Source organism: Mobula birostris, chromosome 4 (assembly GCF_030028105.1).
Source record: "Mobula birostris isolate sMobBir1 chromosome 4, sMobBir1.hap1, whole genome shotgun sequence".
Classification (NCBI taxonomy): domain Eukaryota; kingdom Metazoa; phylum Chordata; class Chondrichthyes; order Myliobatiformes; family Myliobatidae; genus Mobula; species Mobula birostris.
The window spans coordinates 109151520-109163624 of NC_092373.1; the positions used below are offsets into that span (position 1 = coordinate 109151520).

Here is a 12105-nt window from a genome sequence, read left to right on the forward strand (position 1 = left end):
ATAGCAACCCCTTGAGTTTGAAGAAACTGGGAGGAGTGGAAGGAAAAACTGGTGATAGTGAGGATCAGTACTGCCAGATGGAGACGGAGGAGGGTGGTGGTAGAGGAGAAATGGTTGTTTCTTTTCCTGTTGCAGTCATTGATGTTACTCTCATAAGCTACTTTGATCCACCTCCCCAATCCACAGCCTTTATAACCAATAAAGACAAGAATTTTATACATGTGGGGAAACGACCTTCATGATCCACTGTTCCATCATCATTGCTGCATGTAAATATCTCCAATAGACTATGGGAATACCCTACCGAATGCACCGCAGTGATTCAATAAGGCAGCTCAGTATCACCTCCTGCTATGTGGATTCAGAGCTGGTCAATGATACAAATGTGGGATCTGCAGACTCTGACATAAAACTCTCAAGACCCTGTCTGATCCTTGCTTTGTAAACCTTTTGACTAAGTGTTGCACCTTTCTTGTCAACCATGGTTCCTTCACCCTGCCTCACTGAGCCACTTCAGCAAGACTTGAGAGGAGTTTTGGGAGGAGTGGAAGGATGGAGTGGAACTGAAATGCTGACTGTTCTCTCTTTTCAATCAATGCTACCTGGTTGGTGAGTTCCTCCAGCATTTCGTGTATGTTGCTCCACATTTCCATAGTTCATTTCCCTGAGGACATCTATTCCCAATGCGTGCTCCTAAGTTCCTGCTTCATAGCACCATAATTAGGCCTCCCCCAATTAAATACTTCCCTGTACCATCTACTCTTACCCTTGTCCAAAGTAATGTAAGTTGTGGTCACTGTCTCCAAAACACTCGCCCACCAAAAGATCTGTCAGCTGACCAGGTTTATTGCCTAGTATTAGATCCAGAATGGCCATAAGATATAGGAACAGAATTAGGCCATTTGTCCCATCTAATGTTCTCTGCCATTTGATCATGACCGATTTATGTCTCCCCTCAATCCCAGTCTCTTGTCTTCTCCTTATAACCTCTGAAACTATGACTAATCAGAACTTATCAACCTCCATTTGAAATACACCCAGTATACCCACATGTCTGCAGCAATGAATTCTATAGGTTCACCACCCTCTGGCTAAAGAAATTCATCTTTGTTCTAAATGGATGTCTTATTCTAAGGCTGTGCTATCTGCCCCTAGGTTCTCCATGTCCACTCTATCTGGACCTTTCAATATTCGCTAAGTTTCAATGAGATCCATCCCCAATTCTTCTAAACTCCAGCGAGTACAGGCCCAGAGCCATTAAACACTCCTCACAGGCTTATCCTTTCATTCCAGGGATAATTCTTGCAAACCTCCTCTGGACACACTCCAAAGTCAGCTCATCCTGTCTTAAATATGGGGCCCAAACCTGTTCACAAACCTTCAAATATGATCTGACCAATACCTTATAAAGCCTCAGCATTACATTCTTGCTTTTATATTCTAGACCTTTTGAGATGAATGTTACATTGCATTTACCTTCCTTACTACCAACTTAAATTGCAAGTTAACCTTTAAGAAATCTTGCACCTGGACTCCCAAGTTCTTTTGCACCTCTGATTTCTGGATTTACTTCCAGCTTAGAAACTAATCTACACCTTTATTCCTACCAAAGTGCATTATCATACACCTTCCTATGCTGGATTCCATCTGCCATTTCCTTGCCTATTCTCCTAATCTGTCCAAGTTCTTTTGCAACCACCCTACTTGCCCCTCCAGCCCCTCCATCTATCTTTGGATCATCTATAAACTTAGTTACAAAGGCATCAATTCTCTTATCCAGATCATGTGAAATGTAGTGGATGCAATACTGACCCCTGTGGAACACCACCAGTGACTGGCTGCTGACCAAAAAAAGCCCTCTTTATTCCCACTCTTTGTCGTCTACCAATCAGCCAACCTTCCGTCTACGTTAGCATCTTATTGTAATACCATGGACTCTTATCTTGTTTAGCAACATTATGTGTGGCCTCTCATCTAGTCAGCTTGTCCACATATTATGTCAAAAATCCCTCCTGGACACATCTAACAAATTCTGTCTCATCTATATCTCTTGTACTAAGGAGGTGCCAATCAACATTAGGGAATAACTTGTCAACCATGACAAAAACCCCATTATTTCTGTGCTTTTCCAAAAACTGCCAACAAACCGGCTCCTCAGTGTCCTTGTTTTTGGGGGGAGGGGGGCTTAAAGAATACTCTCAATAGAGTGACTGTTCCTTCCCTGTTTCAGACTTCCACCCCCACTGACTCAGCAGATGACCTCGCCATAACAACCTCCCTTTATGCAACTATGATACTATCTGTGATTAACAATACTGCTCACCCACCTCTTTTATGTCCTTCTCTATCCCTGGTGGTAGAGTGGAGATGCCCCTCTACCGGAGGAGGTGTAAGATTTTCCTTCCCACCGCTAGCTTGCAGGTCACGCTTGGGCAAGGTGTAGCACCTGCTTAGCCACCTGATCAGGGTCACATGAAACCATGGAGGCAGGTGGTGGACGGCTGTATGAGCAGCTGGTACATATCACAAGTCCTGGTTATGCGACCACTGACACCAGGCAAACAATCTCTAAACAACATTGGTAAAGGGGGAACCTGTCTTGTAAAGATACTACCCAGAAGAAGGCAATAGTAAATCACTTCCGTAAAAAGAAATTTGCCAAGAACAATCATGGTCAAGGAAAGACCATGATCACCTACACCATAAGACAAGGCACATAACGAATTAACAAACAAAACCCCAGAACATTTTGATTGACTATGGGCCATTTTGATAGCCACAAATGGATGAGATTATATTTTAAATATTTTTCAGGAACTTCAGAGAACGTCTTTCAAGTTCCTCTGTTGACTTCCTCGTAATCTCTTGCCACGATGGAGATCAGAGTAAAAAATCTGTTTCAGGACCTTGATGGGAAGAATGGAAATGTCCACTGTTCGCTGGAGCTGATTGGGTTTAATTAGACCCTTGATGTCAGCGGCTTTAGCGTTGGACATGAGACTGATGTTAGTTTGCTTATTCTGCCAATGGAACAGAAATGACATTGGTGGTATCTCTTTGATATACCTGCCATATTTAATCCATGTCTCAGAAGTTTAAAGGAGTATGGGAGTCAGTTGACTATGAACCCAGCCCTGGGCTAGGTTCTGTGATTTTGACAGGGTCTCTGTGATCTTGACTGATAGATCAGTATTGGCCTAGAAGAACAGGAATAACACACCACTCTTCTTCAAGTTTGTGCCGTAAAATAGAAGGGAGCAAATGGGGTGGTGTTTGAAGAGGTGGTATTCTTAATCTGCTGGAATTCTTTCAGAACAGCATTCGAGTACCCTCCTAAATTTGTATCCTCAAGGCAAGAATGGAATTTGAACTCTCAAACTTCAAACCTGGCAGTAAGTAAGCTATTCTGAGATACAGGTGTCAATCATTAGTGGTATGAGAGTGGATGCATATAAATAACTACATAGATTCCTGTGAAGATTTATGTTCAAAGATACCTGCATTTACTTTCCTTCAACAAGAGTTTATAATGTCTCTCTGGTTATTGCTCCCTGCACTATTTCAAAACAAACCAGCTAAAGAAGGTTACGGATTTCAGTTTTTGCTGCACTCTCTTCTATATGACATGCTGCCAATCACAACAGAGTCAGCAAGCATTAATAATTGTCTCCTTTTAGGAGTTAGAGAGAAAAGACATGTGATTTAGCCAATGTTCCTTAAGTCAGGGATGAGTGTCATAAGACTGCAAAAAGTCAGAAACATATAAACAAATAGAAATGCTGATCTAGAAATCTAAAACAAAAACAGAAATAGCAGGAAGTACTCAGCAGGTGATCTGTCATCTGAGGGAAGAGAAACAGCGTCAACATTGGAGCAGGTTGACAGTGGGCTGGATTTATTTGTGCTGCTGTGAGACTGCAAACATTTTCTGCTGGAGGGAAACACGCTTTTCTAAATGCCTTCTCTTTGCACTCCACCATCAACTCCCGAGCTGCAACAGCTGAGCTGAGCTGAGCTGCGAGCACATAAGCAGATTAACTGGCCTTTGCTGGTGACCGCTCCTCCCAGTCCTGCTCACTCACCCATCATGGTTGCTTCTGTGATCATCCTCTACGGACTGATCTTTCTTTATTTCCAATTTATGAAAAGAACCCTGGGTGAAGTTCTTTCCCCTCTTCCCCCCCACCCCACTTTAGCCTCCTCTTCCCTGGGGCAAAGACTGTGACAATCCATCGTACCTATACCCAATGCCACTCATGGTTTTATAAACCTTTATAACAGGGCTTCCCAACCTTTTTTATGCCATGGAACTCCACCATGAATGGAAGAGTCCATCGACCCCAAGTTGGGAATCCCTGCCCTAATAAGGTCACCTCTCAGCCTCCTTTGCTCCAGGGTTAACAGCCAAGCTCATCCAATCTGTCCTGATCACTCACACTCTCCAGTCCAGGAAACCTCCTTGTGAACCATCACTGCAGCCTTTCTAGCTTAATCACATCCTTCCTATAGTATGGTGACCTGAACTGCACACAAATTCTCCCGGTACAGTTTCACCATGTCTGTAATGTGATTTCCCAATTCTCTGTTACAGAGAAAATATACTTTATACTTTATAGTCACCAAACAATTGGTACTAGAATGTACAACCGTCACAGCGATATTTGATTCTGCACTTCACACTCCCTGGATTACAAATATTAAATATTAAAGATATTAAAAATAGTTAAAATTAGCAAATATTAAAAATTTAAATTCTAAATCATAAATAGAAAATAGAAGAATGGGAAGTACAGTCTCCCCTCACAACTGAAATGCTCCAACCCAGGCAATATTCTGGTGAATCTGCTCTGGACCCTCTTCAACACCATCACATCCTTCAAATAGTGTGGTGTCTAAAAATCATCAGCAAAAAAAAACAACCCTGAAAAGACAATGGCCTCAGTACTTCCAGGGAGACAGGCAGGGAAATTGAGAGAGTAATGTCATTAATGGGAAGGCTCAAATTTAACAGCAGGACGTGAATGTTCTACCTCCATACCCAGTTTTTGTTCACAGCCTTCTCACCACAAGATTTCCGCACACTGCCTCTGCTTCCCGGGATCTCTTCAGAGACTGCAGAGCACTGAATCACCAACAATCTCCAATCTGCAAATCACAGGCTCGAAAAGTTCCAGAAGCACATTCAAGATGAAAGACAAATGTGAAAGACATAAAAGAAGTGTGATATATGGCTTCATGATCTATCCAGAAGATGTCGATCGAAGGCCTGATGTTCGCAGGCATCATCTTGACCAGAAATCATTGACAAGATGAAATAATTATCTCCTCTTGAGGACAGTTTGATTGCTGGCTTCATAATCCCATCTATAGCAAAGCCAGAAGTTAACATGCCCAGGAACTTGACCATGGATCATGTCTTCCCAGGGAACCCCAACAGGGTTGGCACACCCAGGCTCCCCAGACCAGGGAATAGGATGGAGCGCATCACCCGTCTCCCTCTTAGCCCACATCAGGGAAGCCAAGACTCCGCAGCCATGGGAGGACAGGTAACATGGGAGGCACCAAGGACGTTGCTGGAACAAGAGGCCACAACAATTAACAGCACAAAGTCCACCTTGAAGCTCCCCAGACACAACGGTACCAGCTGCCTGGAGCCTCGCCAGGCGCAAGTCAAACATGCTGGGTGGCACAACAGGTGGAGCCCACTGAGACGGCGGTGAACCTTGCCCTGGCACTGGAGGGGGATGCCCTGTGGGCTCTCCTCGACCTAACCCCGGCTGAGCAGCCAGACTACAGGGACCTTGTCACGGTGCTGGAGTGGCGTTTCAAGCAGAGATCACTGGAGGAAGCAATAAGGGAACAACAGGACAGCAGACGGCACCATGTGGGAGAAAAGCTGCAGGCATTCGTAGCAGATATCTGCCACTGTGCTTGGCATGGCTACCCTCAGTTCCCTCCCACGGCTCAGGAAGAGCTTGCCCTCTACACCTGACATCACCATCATCGCTGGCAGAGGCGGAGAGGGCAGAAGCAATTTTAGACCCCAAGGCATTCCAGCGTTGCCCCGCACGCTGTGAGCTCAGGCTTGTGTCATTGAGATAGAGGAGGAAGCTGACGAGGGGGAGACTGTGCGACAAGTCCGACCAGCGCTGCGTCAGCCCCACCGCGTGCCATGGAGCGATCTCTGATCACCAGAGCAGGGCATTTGGCCAGGGACTGCCCAGTGCCATAGCCCAGCGCAGCCATTGGGAAATGCCGAGCAGGCCACCCTGCCTGAGACCTCGAGCAGAATCCCGCTGTTGTTGCCTCTCCAGATGGGCCGTTTGGGTGAAGAGCAAGGCTTTTGCGTGGACTGTGTGGTGGAGGATTTCAGATGCTGTGTGTTGGGGTAAACTATCACTATCATCTGCCCTGGTGTCCTCCCCAACTCGGACCAGCCATTCCCACCTGGGTGGACAACAACGGTGGTCCAGTTGGCTACGGTCACCGGTGATTGTGCTGTGCTGAGAGGGAAGAGGTGGCTGCATATCGCAGTGGGGAGGAATGCAGTGGAGCATGAGGTGTGGTTAGCCAACATTCGAGGGCCCTGCATCCTTGGACTGGACCTGCTGTCCCACTGGGACTCCCGTGTGGTTGTACACACTACCTCAGCACTGATGCCGTGGCTCTCCGGCGAGGCAGCTCCAGGAAGCAGACCAGGCAGGGGGCAGCAACAGCCACTACCGGTCTCACAGCCGCCCACCACAGTGCACACACCCCACCGTGGCCACCAACACACAGCATCTGATACCCTCCGCCACACAGTCCACGCAAAAGTCTTGCTCTTCACCCAAACGGCCCAGAGCTTGGGGTAACTTGGGGTAACACAGAAGAACTCGGGGGTAAGCGGAGGTGGCGGCATTTCAGGTGGCAGCCGGCAGCGAGGTAGACCTCCCCACCACTGACCAGCTGCTGCGCAGTGAGCAGGTGAATGATCCCCTGCTGGCTGAGGTGATGGGATAGCTGAGCGTGGGCCAACGGCCGGAGTGGGCAGAGGTCTCTGCTCTAGGTGCCGAGACCAAAGCCCTATTCTTTCAGTGGGGCATGCTGGAGGTGTGTGATAGACAGCTTTCCAATGGCGACAGACATCTCCTGCAGCTAGTGGTCCCTCGGAGGTTCCGTGCCACGGCGCTGTGGTTGGTGCACAGCCATTTCAGGATCGCAAAGATGTTGGACAAGCTTCACAAACACTTCTATTAGCCTGAGTATAGTCAGGACATGGAGCTGTTGGTGCACTGCTATGACGTATGCAGCCCTAGAAAGGGTCGGACCGCCAGTCTAGGGTGCCAATACAGCAGTACCCGGTGGGGGCCCCAGTATGGGTTTACTGCCCCACCCAGAAGAAGGGACCACCCCCAAGCTTGCAAGCCATTGGAAGGGGCCTGGAGCGCACCTCCAATGTGGTATACCAGCTATGGGTGCCCGAGCAGTGGAAGGCACCAGGACCAGCTGGCACGGTGTCAGCCCTCGGCCACCACTAACCCAGTGAGGCTGAAGGAAGGAAGTGACACTCTGGGTGCCCTGCCTCTTGCCTCATCAAACATTGCCTCCCATGGGGGGGCGGGGGGGGGGGGAAGGGGAGGTTGCTACAGACACACCACAGTGCCCAGACGGTGGTGTTGACCACAACCTGTACTTTTGGACTTTGTTGGGGACTCTGAGGTTGATGTGGACAGCTGACCCCTCAGATGGGGGTAGTGTTGCACTCCAGGGGTGGAGGGGTGGGTGAGGTATGGTCAACAGCCCGATTCAGTATTCCTAGAGGCCAGTCTGATTTATTGTTCTTGCTTTAAGATGCTTGTGTGGGATGTTCAGGTTCATTTATTGTTACAGATATTCACATGTGTGTGCTTGGGGGTCTCCCTGACTGTAACCGAGGTAATCACATCCCCCATCTGTATGTGACTGAGTGGGTTCTCTCCCCGTCACTGGTCTGTTTCCGTGCTTGTCGCAATAAAGACACCAGTTGAAATAAACAAGCTATTTTTGACTGTCATCATGCCGCATGCTCACCACAATATGAACAATTTTAAAACAAAAAAGAGAGAGAATCGGTTTTCTCTGACAGGTGGGTCAGTAAAAAAGTGATGAACGAACTGGAGGGGAATAAAGAGTTGTGGAATTAGTCTGCATGGGAAATTTCAAAGAGCTATTACAGCCATAGTATGGCCTCCCAGTTATCCTACTCGATTTCATGCCCCAGATTTTCCTCTAATCTAAAGAGGTAAACAGTCCTGGATTCCTTGGTGGGAGGATGATTCTTCATCGAGTGTTTCTCCTTCAGCAGTTATCCCACTTTCATTCAAACAACTCACTGACCCTCTTCTCCAATGGATTAATCAACTAGATTTATGTAAGGTTTTATTTATCAATAATTCGGTTTCAATTGCTGAGCAAGCTTTTAACTTCCAATTTATGCTGCAATCCCAAAACAGCAAGCTCTCAATTCCTGGTACTTTATGCAGCAGGAGTTGGATCACCAATACAATTAAATCTGTAAACAACAGGAATTCTGCAGATCCTGACGAAGGGTCTCGGCCTGAAACGTCGACTATACCTCTTCCTAGAGATGCTACCTGGCCTGCTGCGTTCACCAACACAATTAAATCTGTATTGACTTTCTGTTTGATTCATGAAAGGCAGAGGACTTGCACAGTGATGTTACCCGTAGGGAGTCATGATGTTGAAAGCACTAGATCCTTTATCTGTCTACTGTCGTTCCAGAACGGGGGTCCCAACCCTGGGGACAGCAAACCCCTCAGTTAATGATAGGGGTCCACGGCAGAAAAAAGGTTGGGAAGCCCTGTTCTAGACCATTATTGCCTTTGAAGGATCACACTGGAATGTTGTTCTACCCCTGCTATTTATTGAGATACAGCACAGAATAGGCCCCTCTGGCTCTTTCAGCCACACCCCTCCGGCAACCCCCAATTTAACCCTAGCCTAATCACCAGAAAATCTACAATGACCAATTAACCTACTAACAGTATATCTTTGGACTGTGGGAGGAAACTGGAGCACCTAGAGCAACCCAGGCGGTCACAAGGAGAACGTACAGATGACGGCCGAATTGACCTCCTAGCTCCGATGCCCTCGAGCTGCAAGTGTGTTGCACTCACCACGACACCACCGTGGTGCCCAAGACGTTATTTCATCAAGGGGAAGGGGGGGAAGGGGGGGAGAAGGGAGGGGAAGAGGGGGAGAGAGGGGAGGGGAAGAGGGGGAGAGAGGGGAGGGAGAGAGGGGAGGGGGAAAGGGGAGGGGGTAAAGGGGATGGGTGAGAGAAGGGGTTAGGAGAGGGGGCTGAAGGGAGGTGTTGAGGGGAGGGGAGGGGGTGAGAGACCTAGTGACCAAGAGAGTGAGTGACAGAGACTGAGAGATTGAGAGAGACAAAGACAGAGAGAGAGTGATTGGGTCACTTGAATTAAGGAATTTTATTTGAAAGATTCATAGAATTGGGCAGCAAGAATATTCTGTAGCCACTCACAATTCAGGGTCCGCTGGTATTCTGTTTTATGCAACTTATGAGGGCAGAAAGTTGGCAATGCAATTTTTTTATGTGCTGTAAGTTAAATGTCAATGACATGATTTAAATGAGTTCCCTCCATTGTCATCATTAAGCTGCGTGTATGATATGACTATGCATGGTGAGTGCCAAAGATGAGCAGTGACAAAAATGGAATTCCACACTTGGTTCGATGATCATTCAGACAAACCATTTTGATCTGACATGGCTTATAAGTGGCACAGGCCACTAACTCAGAAACCAACTTTCACAAAACCTGCAACGTATCCTTCTGCAGAAGTTAAAGGAGCTCTGGCTTGCCTGGCTGTGAATCTGATGTTTGATATGTGATTCCCATTGAAGCTGGTCCCATTTCTATTACCCACCCACTCTTAGCACCTCCCAATCCTCCAAGCATAAAAGTAGGTTCACAGCCTCCCACACTCCATACCACACTTTTTCCTTGCATATTGCAAAACATGTGGATTTTGAGAATAATAAATTTGGTAAAAATAGGCCAGTGTAGCCATCAAGACAGTTTCATCTTCTTTCCAAAACTGGTACAACAAACAAGCATTGATAGAGGATCGACTTCTATAAACGAATCATGTGAGGTGATTTTCTACATTAGCTTTGAAGTTCAATGTTAGTAGGTTAAACTAATATAAATATAAAATCACAAACGAAAACACAGAGACTGCTTCCAAAAATTCTCATGAACTGAATAAGGGATTGTGTTTCATGACATCCTGTCTGCTTATAGCAGTGGTTCTCAAACTCAGGTGCATTATCTCCTTAGACAGGTTTAGTGAGTGTTGCAAAATTACAACTTACAAAGCTTTAATAATACTAAAGTAATTTAGGTAGAAAGTTCACAGATAAATAAAATTATATGCAGCTCTACAGCTTCCCCAACTGTTACTACAGGTACTACCTTCAACAGAAAGGTTTGGGGGTGGGGAAGGATGCACAACTTACCTCATGCAAGTAAGTGGGGCTTTCATTTGAAAAAGTTTGGAACATCTGCTGATAGAGTGACTGAACACATTGGAAATCTGATAAATAATGTGATTCTCACCAATAAAATCGCTCCTTTGTGACGCGTTCCTGCAGTAACTCCCATTTCTTTCCAAGGTCAACAGAAAAATACAGCTGCAGAAAGAAGAAGGGTAATTATTTTATCAGTGTTTCAATAGTACAATACTACTGCATATTACTTACTGCCTGCTATGCCACTGGCATTTAGGGAAGCAATGAAGGTCCTCCATCTTTGGCAGTGTTCAGGTCTTCCTTCATCATGCCATTAACTTCCTCTCAGTTTTCACTATTATCGGTTATGCAAATCCCAGCTGGAGACTCAGGAATACCATCACACTCAGATGTAGAAGGATTCAACACTGGAGGACCGCCCCTGTCTGCCAATGGAGTAGCAGTATTTTTCTGCTGCTCTTAGTTTTCTTTCTTTCCCCCTAGTTTAAGCTTTGAATTTAAAATTTTTACTTGTTGATTCTTGAGGGTGATCAATATGTCTATGTCTACAAGAAGTGGGAAGAATTTACCTGAACCTAGTGATAAGGGTAATGGGAAAGGAAAGGTGCAAAAGGAAAGATCAGATGAAATGCCATCATGGGCTGAAGATATCGTTCGGACACGGAATTCAATTAAGGATCAGAATGGATCAATTAAAGACCAATTGGAAAAGAATAGTAATGAAAGGAAGTCATTTCTGGGAAAACTTAAAGACCTGGAAACTCAAGTTATTTTACACTAAGAGGAATTGAAGATAACTAAGCAAAAGCTGTCTGAAGCTACAACTTGTTTGGAAAGATATCAAAATAAGATTATAGACCTGGAAACTAGGTCTCGACGAAGGAACATAAGAATTGTTGGGCTGCAGGAAGGAGCTGAAGATGGAGATCTAACAGCTTACTTTGGTAAGCTTTTCCACACTTTATTTCCTACCATTCTATCAAAGCCGCCTGCTATAGAAAGGGCACACAGGGCGTTTATCTCGAAATCGAAGGACTCCAGTAAACCAAGATCTGTTCTGGTTTGCTTTCATCACTTTAAAATTAAAGATCAAATAATACGACAGGCAAGAAAACAGAGAATTTTTAGATTTATGGAATCTGAGCTCCGCTTCTATGAAGATTATCCAAGAGAGATAATGGAACAAAGATCAAAATTTGCCCTGGTAATGAAACAAGCATATGATAAGAATCTTTTCCCATCTCTGAGGTATCCGACAAAACTTAAAAATTTCCCTCCTAATTCTCCTCCTCGTACTTTTTTTGATCCAAAGCTGCACTGGATTTTGTTCAGGCTTTGTCTGCCGCTGTCACTGACACCACTGTTGAATGATCCATTTGAAAGGCTGTTTGGCTATTTGTACATTATTCACATTTTGGAAAGAAGATTTATGAAGGTCACTTGTATATTTCATTGAGAGACTAATTAAAGAACACGGGGAGTTGTTCTTTATTGAATATTATTGGTTTTCCTTTGAAAAGATTTACGGTTTAAGTATCTCTGCTCAAGTGATCTCTGGACATTTTATGACT

General features: G+C 45.5%; 1 protein-coding gene across 3 annotated transcripts in view; it reads right to left on the reverse strand.

Annotated features, from left to right (window-relative positions):
- Positions 1-12105, reverse strand: part of sorcs2 (sortilin-related VPS10 domain containing receptor 2) — a 729701-nt gene that overhangs the window by 209967 nt on the left and 507629 nt on the right. For all 3 annotated transcript variants that reach the window (XM_072255908.1, XM_072255907.1, XM_072255909.1), the window contains exon 5: positions 10623-10696. In XM_072255908.1, the coding sequence (XP_072112009.1) occupies positions 10623-10696 (74 nt within the window). The remainder of the gene's footprint in view (positions 1-10622; positions 10697-12105) is intronic.